Raw genomic sequence first — 14499 nt, 5'->3', positions numbered from 1 at the left:
GATCAATGGTACAAACTGCCACTCCTGTAGTGCCAAATGAGAGACAGCTTAATGCCAAGGAAGAGCAGCTAAATTCAGAACCCAGTATTCTGCAGGTAGGTGATGACTATGCTCAACAAACGTGATGGAGCCTCGACTTGCAACAATTCAGGTGGAAAAAATAAATGCCTTCACAGGATCTAACTCGTAGAGCACAAGAAATGAGCAAGTATAACCACAGTTTAATTAATATTTGAAATTTTATGTTTATCATTATGTTTATCAAAACATTATCTAAAGTAGCCAAATTACTTGAAGATGGAACCTTAGTAAAGAATCTTAATAAAGAATAAACTAGCATCAGTAATTTGCATGTTTAAATAATTTCAGTTGTTTTTGTTTTAAAAGTCCAGTAGTGTATTTCCTTGTAGCATACCAACATACCAGCATACACCAGCCAACTCCATCTCCAGGTTCCTACTGCATCCTATTCTGTTTTTGATCCAGGCAGCAGTGTGCTGTTTTCTTTTGTCATAGTTCTCACTGCTGTAAATGCAAATGCTTTTCAAGTATTACAAAACAGATTATAGCTATATCTTTCCTATAGACTAGGAAGATTATTCAGAGGGAATTTTTTACACATGTATTTAGAAGTGTATTTATTGTATTTTTCAGTATGTTCTGCCTGTGCAAAACATACTGAAAAAAACTGAGGCATGCTTTTATGTTCCTGTCCTCCCCTGATGAAACCAGTATGTGTGGATGCAGCATGTGATCCTTCTTGTTGCTTCTTGTTCTGTGAAGGTGTTCTGTAACACCTCATTTCTATTCAATAACACCAATGCAAAATTATGGAGATGAGCATGAAAGGAAAGCTATAGTTTCTTCCTGTTTAGATTATAATAAGGGAAGGAGAAGGACAGATAGGAGACAGATTTATGCTGCAGAGTATATTAAGCATCTCTTGTAAACCTGATTCTGTGCTCTGTATTGTATTTGAATTATCTGGAGCTGCAAATCAATGATCAGTCATGTAAAGCTGGCTATTTAAAGTAGTTTAACAACCCACAATGGCATAAAGCATCCAAAAACTGTAAGTTAATTCTGTCTTTTTCTAGTAGTATTAACTGAATATATCAGCATGTAATTAAATGTGCCACAAAGATGGCTAATTTCAAGTGCTGAAAGGTCTGTAGGCAGGTTTTCTCAGAACCATAGCACTTTACAAAGCTCTTTGTGAAGTATTGATTTCTGAAATTTGTAGCACAGCTGTGTGAAGATTAATGTATAGATTTACTCAAAATTGCAGTTAAAATAGAGAAGCAGAGTCTTGTGGAAATTGTGATCTCTAACCTCTTGTTTTGATTGTTGTGATTATACAACAATCACCTTTATCTTTTCTTTGTGCCTTTATCTGGTGTTCTTAAAGGCAGAAGGTAATGAGGCAATTACTAAGGAAAAAAACCCGTTAATTTGTTAGTAACTGTTGAATTGTAGCAGTATATTGTTCTCCTTTATTTTTCTCACCCTTCTTTCTTCAGAGTATTCTTGTGTTGAAACAAGTATCAGAAGAAGAGAATCTGTACTGACTTGTAGATGCAATCAGGATGTGGGATATCCCATATATTTTAATATATACTCTCTTACAAAGCAATTGTGGGTTTTTTTTTTCTTTGAAATGTTTTCTTCTCCTTTTCAAACCCCACTCCATTGCAGATGTGGCTCCATGGGAAGTACTGCTATGGTAATTTTCTAAGCTAATATATTTGATTTTTCCCAGCTGCCATACAATCATTAAGGTTGGAAAAGACCTTTGGAATCAGCAAGTCCAATTGTCCAAACATGAACCACTGTGTTTACCACTAAGCCATGTCCCCAAGTGCCATGTCTACATGTCTGAATATTTCCAGGCATGATGATTCCACCACTTTCCTAGTCAGCCTGTTGCATTGCCTGGCCACACTTCCAGTGAAAAAAATTTTCCTCATATCCAATCTAAGCCTTCTCTGGCATAATTAGTGGTTGCTTCCCCTTGTCCTATTGCTTTTTTACCTGGAAGAAGAGACGAGCCCCCACCTCACTACAATCTCTTTCCAGGTAGTTGTAGAGAGCAATAAAGGCACTGCTGAGACTCCTTTTCCTCATGCTAAACAACTCCAGATCCCATGTTAACATGCACTGTCTCTTGACCCAGAGGGACCACATCTAAGAAGGCAATTTCCCTCTTTAGTAACCTCTCTACTAAATATGTCAATTAAAAAAAATTAATCAGTACATTCTCCATTTCTGTTTGTTTCGCAAGAAAGGACTAACCAGTTCTCCCATATCATTGTGAAAGAATTTATATGCATGTGTGCTGAGGGTGTGTCCTAAAAGCTTTCAGCATTATTCAAGTGTGTAATAAACTAATGAGTACCCAGATTTCAGGAGCTTGAGTGATACATGGCAGCATGTTGCAGTCACATGGCTAAAACAACTCAAGCAGCTCGAATTAACTTCCGTGTGGTGACCTGTCTTTAGGGTGGGATTAGATTTAAGTCTCTGGTATATATATAACCTCATCAATTTAAGATGAGGTGAGTCTCTATCATCTCAGAGTAGCTCTTCCTCTTTACAAGTGGTGGGGTAATGATGATGCCTAGTGTCATCTACATGCCTGGCTTTTAGAAGATTGAAGGTAAGTGAAGTGAATTTCAGCTATAGCTCAGGGATGGTATATCTGAGCAGAAATAACTGCTCAGCTGGGAGTTACTGAACTTCAGGTGAAACATGGATCTTACATCTTGTAAATTTTTAGGCTTCTGCAACAGTGAGACGGGATGGGCTTTCTTAAGACATCTCAAATTAATCTGTTGTCATTTCCAATGTCCAATCAAATAACTTTCAGATAGAAGAACTTTTGTTTGCTGTCATCCAGCCTAGATTTGTGTTTTAAGTTGTGACTCTGAGTAACCTAATTATCTTGGTTAATTCTGTCAGGAACACTTTGTATGGCATGCTAGTTCAGGATTGCCTCTTCTGTAGCATCCTCTGTCTTTCATACCTGTAGAATTGCAGTTACTCACTTAAGCAATCTCTCAGTTCCTGGTGGGCATACAATTTAAAAAAGAGTGTTCTTGGTGCTCTTATATATGGCCTTTGTTTTAACTTCGTGCCTACCAGTTGCATCTAATACTTACTTTTTTTTGTCACAGCCTGTGGGTGGTCAGCAGAGAGAGAAAGAAGTAATTTCAGATTACTTGGATGCCACCTTTAGTGAAAAACAAACTAGTGAGGGACATTCATGTACAGTGGAGCCTGCAGCATGTGCAGAGCCAGCCCAAACCATATCAAGGTAAGTGAGACCTCCTCTGGAAAGTACAGAGATTTTTTTCTTCTCATCACCAAATGTTAGAAGAAACAGCAGGGAATGGCTCATGGAGGCAATGTAACAAGAAACAAACAGAAGCATTTTGAGTATGAGAAGTTTATGCATAATAATTCTTAAGTTTTTATGTACTAATTTAATAGATACAATGCATGTGGAGTACTCATTTGTCATGTGAATGACTTTAAATGATTAAAGAGAAAATTTTACCTTTTATTTAAAGATCTGAGATTTAGTTTCTCTGCTGATTTACTCCTTATTTAGTACTACCTAAGTTAGCCTGCTATTACAGAGTTCCTTTTGAAATCAAATGTATTCATATTCTTAGCTCTACGGTAAACACTGATTTATATAGAGAATATTCTCGTTGATTCTAAGCAAATCTCTTGTCAGTAAAATTCAGAAATCTACTTCTGAAGACAAGCAGGATCTAGAAACCATCATATGGCAAGAAATAATTCTGAATGAGTTCGCAGAAGCTAATCAGAGGAGAAGGAGCAAGAGAATTGACAACATACGGAGTAAGATACTCTATGTTCTTATCATGCAGGTTATTATTTGAGCAACTATACTGAATCAAATATATTTAATAATTTTTCCAATATATTGTGGCATGGTTTTCTTTTAAAAATATGGTATAAATATTCATTTTAATAATGAAAGTTTTGGATCATTTCCCTTCTTCTGAAAACCCTTATATTATCAACCTAACAGTTAACTTGTTTTCATAAGCTCCTTAAGAATAATGAGATGTTTTTCAGGATGCAATTTTTATTATAGTGTTTTATATGAAAAAATTACGGTTTTGAAAAGGAGAAGAGAATTGTTTTTTTGCAGACTGAAAAGGTAGATCCTGAGCTATATTTAGTTATCCTTCTACCATTTAGTGTTCTGTTCAAAATCATTATCAGAGCAGTGCCATCCTCAAGAACTGACCTGTAAAAACCAGTTTATTCTGTTTTGAGTGCCTGCTGTTGTTACCCTGTCTACAGGATTATAAGGCCTTTACTACCACAAAGCACATTTTTGAAGTATTTTTATTTGCAATATGCTTTGTTAGAGAGAAAGATTTTTGGTTTTCACCCTTTGAAGGTACATGCAGAAAAAAATTTTGACCTTGCAGAGGAATTTTTTGGGACAATAAAGAATTTTCTCATTTAGATGTTCACTCCAGCATCTTTAAGATTAGGTCTTATCTGTTGGGTTTTCTTTTTAAGTCCACTCCGACTGGGTTTTTCCATTTACCTACAGTCATTTAAACGTCTTACACAAAGATGCTTAAATGAAAAAAAAAGAAAATAAATAAAAACCCACAAAGAAGTCCACCTCCAGTTAACAGGATTTAATTCTCTTTTGCAGGATTTCAATTATTCACAGTGGAAGCAGCATTTTGATGAGATTTAAAGTTGAATGACTAGCTGCTCGTCTATTTCAAATTGACTTGCTGGTTTCTACTCAGTAAACAAGTTACAGATTCTTTAGCATGGTTACTACAGAAACAGTGCACTGCCTGTAGAGGTAGCTTCATGGTAAACCAATCTAGCAAGTTTACCTCCCTTTTACATCAGACCTGTCAAGAGCCCATGAGTCATCTTAGTTTGGCAACTCACTCTAAAAAACCGCCCCATGATAAGTTTTGGTTTGGGTCTGCATGTGTCACTTGTTTTGCACAAGGTCAGGCTCACGGAAAGCTCCAGGGAAGGCAAGTGGAAGTAATCGGAAATAGATCCCTTCAAGGAAGATTTTAATGAGATAAAGTATAACATAAAACTGCACATGATTCTGTTTATTTCTGTGAAGTTTAATCCCTCCTGAACTGCTTGGCTGGTTTGGACAAGCTCTGACTTCTGACTGCATGTCTTAAATGATTGGTGTCTTACAAGGCTGGACAGCAGAGAGGAACTGTGTGCTCAGCTGAGGGAAACCCCTATCTATTAGATTCTAAACATCTACTCAGAGTCAAGAATTTAAGAATGTTTGGAATTAGTCCAAGCTCACAGTGTATCACAATGCACAAAACATCAGTCTGTGTGAGTTACAGCTCTAGAACAAAACGGTGGGTTTTAAGGTCCATTTCTGGTGACGCCAAATTGATTTTTGCCTCTTTTGCTTTTATATATTCAGTATGTTCTTTACACATATATTTGTAGCTGTGTAGCCCATTATTGTATTTGTAGTTAGCCCTACTACTTTTCTCTATCTTTTCCCTGTCCTGATAGGCGGAAAGACAAAACACATTCCAGAAGCTCCAAGCTGGGCGTCTAAGGCCCCTATCCTATCTTGGTTCTTCCTGGGAACCAAGGTTGAAACAACCTTTTGGAGACACGTTTGCAAAAACAAAATTTTGTTCTTATCTGAGGGGGAGGATTCAGAATAGGTTTGAACCAGGGGAGAATTACCTCACCACTTCTAATTGGGGATTTTTGTCAGTTAGTTAATTTGCTAAACTTATAAAACGGTATTCACCCCGTGTGGGGTGGGCATTTTCCATATGCCCCCAGAGGCCTCCAATAAAGACCAGCCTTTATGTTATCTCCTATACTAATACAGCTTCAAAAGTTGTTTCATTTCTAGGTTTTTTTTCAGACATCACTGGCGCCTGGGTGGAGTTCTATGACCTGTGAGGCTTACCTGCTACAGCTTGTGGAGAGGAGCAATGTATATAGGTTGCTGTCCTAAGAATATTCAGTAGATGAAATAGTGGCCTAGGCCTGCACTATGTTTATCTTCAGGCGATTCTTCTGTTGTTTCTTTGTTCCCTTCTTTCTTCCCTCCTTGTTTTTTGTCAGAGGCAGTAGCCAGGATACTCTTCCCCACTGTTTTAAGGGATGTTGGAATGGCAGTGCTGGTGAAGTACAGAACAGCTCATCTGTATACTGAAAATAAGTTAAGCCAAGCTGAAAACTGTGATGACTGCATAATGGGAGATAGTGTTTGTTTTGTAAAATACTAAACTAAACATTAAAAACAGTCTCTTTTAAATTTTACTTTTTACATTTAGACCTCATATTCACCTTTCACTCATTGCAGAAATGACTGAGCTAGTTGTGAAGTGATGAGAAAAGATAACCTGAGGGAGCTAATCTCAATTACTATCCCAGTGTACATACTTCCTCAGAAAGCAGAGGTTTTAAAAGATAGATGAGTAAAATGAATGGTGGATAAATTTAAGAAAGGTGAAATTACTGAATAACTGAATAGTTATTGAAATGGTCACCTTGATAATGATTTGAATGCAGAACAGTGGTTTTATTATCCATTGGGAAGCAGTGCACCTTGCAAAAATGTCATTAGAAAGGAAGTCTGAAGTTAAAACACTTCTACAAAGTCATAGTTCTGTGTGTTGAATATCAGTTGGAGGTTTTGTTTTGGAATGCATTATAACATCTTTTATTAAATGGCGTTACTGTTCTATTTGTGATGTGTTTTTTGAGATTTTAATTTTTACTAGGTTGAATAAATGTTTGTTTCTTCAGAAAATGTTTGTTTACTAACTTTGATATAAATTGAAGCCAAGATAGGAGCAAAAAGATACTTCTCTGTGCAACAGATCTTTTACATTATTTTTCAGGACGAGAAGCCTTTGGTAGGAATTCTGTAAATCCAACTCGAGCCCTTTCACTTTCAACAATCCACAGGAGGAATGTGTATGGTGAGAACTTACTGCATAGAGCTGTTATTCACCAAGACATAAACCTTGTACGTAGGATAATACAAGCTGGTGGAAGTGTAAATGCTCAGGATTATGCTGGTAAGTTGCAATTGTACTAAAATACTATTTTCAGTACAAGTACGTACCTATAACTAATAAAAGAATATATTATGAGTTTGTACAGTGGACAAGACTGTAAGCTTGTGACTGGTGAGTTATTATTAAATTTTTATTGGTTTAACTTAGTACTTGTTCATGGGAAAACATGTAGGTCTAGTTATAAAAGTATACAGGAGAAGAAAATTTTGAGGGAGAAGTTAAGCACTTGAAAAAGTTACAAAGTGACAAAGGACCCTTGATTTTACCCTTTACATCTTGAGAGAAGTTGAGCACTATTTTGATTTTTTAAAGTTGTGATTACTTAGTATTTTCCATGTTTTCTTTGTCTTGGGCAGGGAAAAAAAATCTGGACAAAGAGCAGCCATCTGTTAATGCTTTGATTCAAGCAGTTTGCCTTATCCAGTTTTGTGGGTGTTACTCAAAGACTTCAGTACACCTTAATTATTACTTGATTGTTTCAAATATAAGACTGTTCTTAATATGCACTTCCCCGTCTCATCCATTAGTCTCTGAAAAATGTCCATAACAAAAAAATTGTTACAAACAGCTGGCTCTTCTGCTAGAAAACTTATTTTTTACAGTCTTTCCATATTGTGTTAGCAACTGGAATTTCACAACTGTCATGTGGGAAAGAAAAAGACCACATTCTGCATTATAGGCTATTGCATAATGCAGGCATATAATGGACAAGACTTTAGGTGGAAATTCTCTGTCTTCTTGAATATATTGAGAGATAGATTGGGTCAGCAGCAAATCTCAGACTTTTACAGCACAGGCATTTGAGCTCACAGAGTTACTTGCAGTATCTACTAATGTGTGCGGGAGGCAAATGAGGAAATACTTTGTTGGTGGGGTTCAAAGCCCTGTGTTGACAACTGAGAAGTGCTGATAGTGTAAGTTCAGCTGCAACCACAGTAGGCAAGTGTACTAAAGTGCAGTGGTTTTAGATTTCAGGATCACAGCTGCTTCCTTTTTCTGCCTTTGCATTTTGCTAGGCCACCATTTTTTAATCCACCAAACTCTGGCTGCTGTTTTTTTGGTACAAAAGGAGCAGAGCTGCACAGAGTATCTTTTAGTTGCACTCCTTGAAGAGATGAGAGGTTGACCTGGCCCTGCTTCTTTTGTTTTCAAAGAGGCAGGTGTAATCAGAAAAAAGTAGACTTAACAGACTTGTGCCATTTTAGCATGCATTTTCATCTTGGTCTCTTTGAGTCCTTGTTCTGAATATTATGTTCTTTAAAGCTTCCCCCCAGTGGTTATCCATATCTTAGTCTAGTATTTTTTCCTTATTCCTATGCTGTGGTACTCTGCTTCAGTACCTTACTGAATTTTTGGGATCTTCTGTTGTTTGTTTTGTTTTGGGTTTTTTTTTCTCCTTTTTATTTCCTGGACATCAGCAGGTAGGATATGGTCAGTGTATTAGAGATACTGTCTTGTGCTCCAAGTTTGAGCCTTGACACAGTGTCCTGTGGCATCAGAGAAACAGTTGCATTGAAACTTGTTTGTCCTTGACATGGATCATGCACAGCCTCCTTGCAGACTGATGTTGCTATTCTCTAGTGATTATTAATTTAATGTGTTGCACTTGCAATTTTTCCAGGACTTATTATTAGGTCAGGTAGAGGATACTTTTTACTGAGGGAGAAATCAATACATTCCCCTAAATGCAAATTTTTGTTATCTCCTTAACAGATTTCATAACAAACCTGGTTACTAGGAATATACAATATTCAGGATAGGGTTGTGTGTAAAAGAGCCTTGAGTTTCTCTTTCTCATGAAATTAAGATAATTTTGCTTAATGGCACTGAAACAATCTTATTAAGCCTTATTAATTCACATATTTAGTATGTGAATTAGGCCCTGACAACCTTCTGATAATGGAAAACTGTTGAAGAGTAAGACTATCCATCAAAGTCATCTCGGGGGCATGTTAGTTTCGGATCTGGAAGTTAGGAAGTGGAAAATCCTCTGGTTTTCTCTTATGTCTCTCACCCTGCATGTTTAAGGACCTCTTGCATGATTGTGCTAAAACCAGTTCAAAGGCTTACATTCCATATTTTTCCTAAACAGATCCTTCATAGAGTAGAATTCATGTGTTATCTTGGGTTTTTTCATATACCCAAGTGTATGGGTACACCCAAGTGTGTGGGTGTGAATATGGAATTTCACTAGGGATTTTTCATTTATTTGAGCACTCAAACCCTTCTTGGATGGTCTCACAAACATTTTTGTTTGGTAGTAAATAATCCATGTCCTTATTTTTGTCACTTCTTTCTTGCTTACCCTCTTCAGCATAGCCATGTAAATACGAGAGTGCAGTGAAAAATCACCTTGTCCTTAAAATAGTGTGTGTGTTTTATTCCAGAAGAAATTACTAAAATATGTAATGAATAATTTTTATTCTCTCCTTTCATAACAGAACTATTAAATCTAAAAGTAATGTTGTTACGGCAGCATCTACTTCCTCGTTAGATGCAAATTTTGTCAAAAGCGTGAGACCTCCCAACCCTTGTGACGTTCTCATAAACATTTCTTCATATGTCTTACTGGAAAGCATCAATTTTTACCAATTCAATTTTTACCAATTCAATATATTCTGTGAAGTCTTCATCAGATAGACAACCTGAAACTGATAAAATTTAGAGCATTTTTTTCACTCAAATGTGAAATACATGTTTTTCTTTTTTGTAGGCTTGACAGCATTACATATAGCAAGTGTGGAAGGTTCTTACAGAATAGCAAATCTGCTTTTGAAAGCAGGAGCTGATGTTAATGCTACACAAAACGAACAAATAACACCCTTGCAAGATGCAGTTAAAGAAGGCCATTATGAGGTATATTCAAAATTGAACACAAAGTATGAAATAGGAATAGAGATTTTTGCTGTTGAGTCCAGGAAGTCACATAATATTTTTGTATGGGGTTGGTCTTTCTAGATTCAAGAGCTTGCAAGTCCTCTCTGTCTGATTTCTATTCACTCAATGCTTAACAAATTTGTCCAAAAGGAGAAATTTTTTTGGTGTTCGACTACTGGTGTACTACTGAGGAGTAGATTGCTACCCTTTAATACTATTTCATTCACTGATTTTGTAATCACCCTGCAGCATAACTTCTGACTTGAGCAGTCTTCTGGACTATTAATGACATTTTTTTCATGATTTAGGAGCTATGGATATATGGTGTGTCATCACAGTCATGCACACCCATGTATTAACACAGAACATGGACAATTAAGAAGAAATAGCCTTGTATTTTGTAGAGTCTTAAACTGAACACTGACTGAATAGACAGTTTGAATTAATGGTGAAATTATATGATAAATGTAGTGGTTTCATAAACCCATGCCTGAATTACAGATCTTCTTTCAATCTGTTAGTGGTCACCTCCACCTGTCTGTGTGTGTTCCTAGGGTGGCCCAAGTTTATGTGGGAATTCTGTGTGCCCTTTTTATCTGCTGGCATTTTTTTTTTTCTGTAGACCTGCATATATGCTGCAGAGTTCTTACTGATTCCCAAGATTTTAAAGGTTTTTTTGGGGGGGTGGCTAATAAGTTTTCTTGCTTAACATTTGATCTTTTTCAAACCTAATATGAGACTTGGTCTGTTTCTCCTGGAAAAGTCTCTCTGGAGCAAAGAGGAAAGGTGGACTTCTGGTTAATAATTTTTTCTGAGACTTAAGAGCCCCAGGAATAAATTGCAGCTTCTCTAACACAGACTGTTGCAGGTTCACAAAATATTTCTGAGTTTTGTGACTGTACCTAAGACACCCATGTCCATGATTGTGTATGAAGGACTCTGCATCTCTGCAAGTAATAGTTAAAGGCCTGCAACTTGAGTGATATTGGAAGAACACTGATCTCAACTATGTCACTTGAGGGACAGCAAGTTTGTTCAGCACAGAGATGAGTTAAAGTTATGCAAGCTGGTATATTCAGGAAGAATGGTACTATGGTGGTGCTATATTTACTCATTGCTCTTTTTTCTCAGTAAAATTGTCTTACTGTAGTGGTCTGTCAGATTAAATTTTGTTGATTTTTGACTAGCAACAAAATAGTGATAATGATTCAGTAATAGGACTTTCAGTAATACAACTTTCAGTAACATGTTATTCAGGAATATGATATCTGTGTTTTTCAAAGCTACCTTCTCTGTGTGAAGTTATTTCTGTAGATTGGAAATCCGACTTTTAACTACTTTATAATTTTCTGTACTTGCAATATGCAAAATCAATTTCTTTCAGAAAAAATGGTAACTATAGGAAAGATTTTCTAGTAGTCCAGTTAAAGGGGAGAGCAAACATTTGTGGTGATGCTCTCAATGATCCTGTTATGGAAGAAGTGTTCTCAGCATTACTGGTTGACAAAATCTAAAGACACGGGACAACTTGTGAAACACAAAAAGGTTTTTGCTGCTAGCTGGATGCTTTTTATTTTATTCTGTTGTTAGAAGAATGTATGAATTAGGAAAACTTCATTAACAATTTTCTCACTAGCAATCTGGTTAGATGGAATGAGGGACTTGAACACGCAGGTGAAGGATGTGTGTCAGTTTCAGTCTGAAATGATAACAGATGCTGAAGAAAGAAATGCAGACATACAAGTACAATCACACTAATGCTGGAATAAGATTGCAGAGTTACCCACAGAAATGAAATAATCAGACTGTAAATTTTCCCATGTCTTAAAGAAGTATTTTGCAAAGATTGATGGAACATTTTGCTAAAGTGGTAATTTATTGAATAACAACTGATTCAAGCTTTGTATTTGTACAAAAATGGTAATGTTGGTAGCAAGACCATCTGAATGTGTTTCATTTGAGCAGATACATGTTGTACACCAGGAATACCTGTCAAAACTTCCCTTGCAGTCACAGGATTCACAATAGACACATCTAGAGCACAATTTATTTTCTCCTAAAGTAGATATCCTAGACGGATAAGTTGACCCGAACCATAAAATCACCTGTTATTTTCTGCCAATTAAGAGCTATGGGAGGATGAATCCTACAAGGTCTATTTTCAGAGACCTTGTTTTAATGGATCAGGTTAATAACTGGAACAATTTATAAAAGGCTATAGGATAATGATGCATCTAGGGGAATGCTTGGTGCGTATGAACTAGAATAAAGAGGGATTTGATTTTTTGCTTGTATAGTCAAGTACAAGAGAGAGAAGCCTGTATAAGGATTCTGAAACATACTGTCAGAGAAGAAATTATCTGAAAAACTTATTTTTCTAGGTAGCAAACTTATTACTTTGGTATGGAGCTGATCCCTTATTAAAAGATCAGATGGGAAGGTGTGCATTAGAAGAAGCCTCTGACCCATCTATGATGAAACTTCTTAAAAGTTATGTAGCAAAATCCAGAAGATGTTCAGTAGCAGGTAGGAAATAACTACTCTGACATAGCATCACTGATAAATGGAGAAATTTAGAACATCTGTTGAATTATATTTCCTTAATTACTGCTAGTACCTCTGTGGCCTTCACTGTCTGTTGCCTTCAGTTACCAGTGAGCAGTCCTTAGCCTCCACAGTTGCTATACATTGACAGAGCATAAAGTATAATGATGTCCAGCTGTTTCTTGGGCTGGAGTTACCTTTTAATTTGAAACGAAGATGTGAAACACAATAGTTGTCTATCTAAATGGAAGAAGTAGCATTGACTTGCTGATGGATGAGGTATGGTTTAGAGGTAGAGATAAAATTTGGTTTTAAACTGTCATAAAGTCTGAATTTTGAAGGATTCATAAGATAAAAAATGGGAAACTAGGATTAGATCTAGATCTTAGGGGTTGCCAAGTCTTAATTGGTTTTAGGGCTCAGTACAGGAAAATACTACTGTAGGTAACAGCTAGTGAGTTCCTAAGGAGAAAGTTGGATTAGAGCTAGTGATTGGCTAAGGAGAGAGTTTGGTCTTGTACAGTCTTGGGAACTAAGTTGTGAAGAAACTTTGGAGCAGGCTGTTTGATCAGAAGCAGGTACAAGGTAAGCCTTGATTAGAGCTAGGATTAAGACCATGGATACCCATGGGCCAGTGTGGGCTGTAGTATGTTTAAGTCAGAAGGAGTACCAGTCCCTCAGACTATTATCTGTTACTGCTTTTCCACAGTGGGTGGCAATAAAGCTGTAATGTGTAGTCCGGGGATAATCAAAAGAAACTTCAGGGCCTTAGGATAGTTGGTAAGGGAATCTGGTAGACAAGTAGTTTCTTCCTCTCTTCTTACAGTTGTGGGCAGGGACATTGGAAGAAGCAGACAAACCTAGTCTATTAATGCATGACTCTGTAGCTAATGTTACTGCCACAATTCTGGGTTTTACAGTAAAGGGATTGTCTGGATGTCCTCAGGCCTTCTGGTGTCAGATGACATTCACCTTTCTCAGAGAAGGAAGAGGGTCTTTGCTCATAAGTTAGCAGGGCTCATTGACAAAGCTCAAAACTAGACATGAAGGGAGACTGAGATAATATCAGACTAGCCCATGAGAAGCTGTCAGGAGACATGAAGATGGAGTGGGATTAAAGGGATGGGGTGCTAATGAGGGCTCTCAACCTGCTGCTCTAGGATTCCTTGGGTATCTTGAAGCACACTTGAAGAGAGGAGCAAGGGTTACAGTAAGTTTCAGAAAGAATCAGGTCACTAATCATCAAGAAAAATTGAAAGTATGATGCCATTCTTTACTCTCACCAAACCTGGTTTAAACAAGATACTGCTTGCAATAAAGATTAGACTCCAAAATTTGATAAATATTTTATATATTGATATGTTTTAGATTCCAATAAAACCCTTATTGGTTTGATAATTTTTCTTGAAAGCTAAATATTTTAAGTAATATTACATGAAATATTGTAGACATAAGATGGTTTATTTGTAAAATAAATTATGATCTCTTTTCAATTCTGGTTGCCTTCTGTCTTTCATTTTCATTTCAGGTGGAAGTGTTTCAAAGAACATGTTAAATACTCAGTGTGTAGAAGATACAAACCAGCACCAGGTACATCTTTACAAAAAAATTTGATTTGATCATAAACTATTGAGGGCTTGCTGACAGTCTTCAGTACTCTAAAGCAAGTAGACTTGCTGACTGTTAAAACTGACTGTTTCTGAAGTATATTTCAATTCCAGCACACAATGTGCTAGATATATCCAGCAGGGACTGAGAGTGATCGTCAATGTTAGTCTCATCATTATTAGTACTTGGGATAAGGTACAGCCTCATGAGGACGCAAGACAGAGGCAGGTGTCTCATGGATGGTGGTTCTTTCTGTTTTTGCAAATGCTGCAGAGCTAATTACAGAAAGCATGGTACATCAGTGACTGTTTGTACATGCAGAAAGTTTACTGAAACTGCCATTTTTTTCCTGTCTTGTAGCAGTAAAACAATT

At 36.7% G+C, this 14499-nt stretch overlaps 1 protein-coding gene across 1 annotated transcript in view; it reads left to right on the top strand.

Annotated features, from left to right (window-relative positions):
- ANKRD31 (ankyrin repeat domain 31) overlaps positions 1–14499 on the top strand; it is a 63237-nt gene that overhangs the window by 12046 nt on the left and 36692 nt on the right. Inside the window, 7 exon segments of the mRNA XM_088054417.1 lie at positions 3174–3303; positions 3306–3435; positions 3740–3867; positions 6918–7097; positions 9811–9953; positions 12356–12500; positions 14047–14108. Coding sequence (XP_087910543.1) covers positions 3174–3303; positions 3306–3435; positions 3740–3867; positions 6918–7097; positions 9811–9953; positions 12356–12500; positions 14047–14108 — 918 coding nt within the window.

The sequence above is a fragment of the Pseudopodoces humilis genome, chromosome 4, assembly GCF_049639895.1.
Source record: "Pseudopodoces humilis isolate 2021_Gansu_Grassland_sample_001 chromosome 4, ASM4963989v1, whole genome shotgun sequence".
In the NCBI taxonomy this organism is placed as follows: Eukaryota; Metazoa; Chordata; class Aves; order Passeriformes; family Paridae; genus Pseudopodoces; species Pseudopodoces humilis.
The sequence above is the reverse complement of the archived record's forward strand: the minus strand, read 5'-3'. Positions and strand labels throughout refer to the sequence as shown.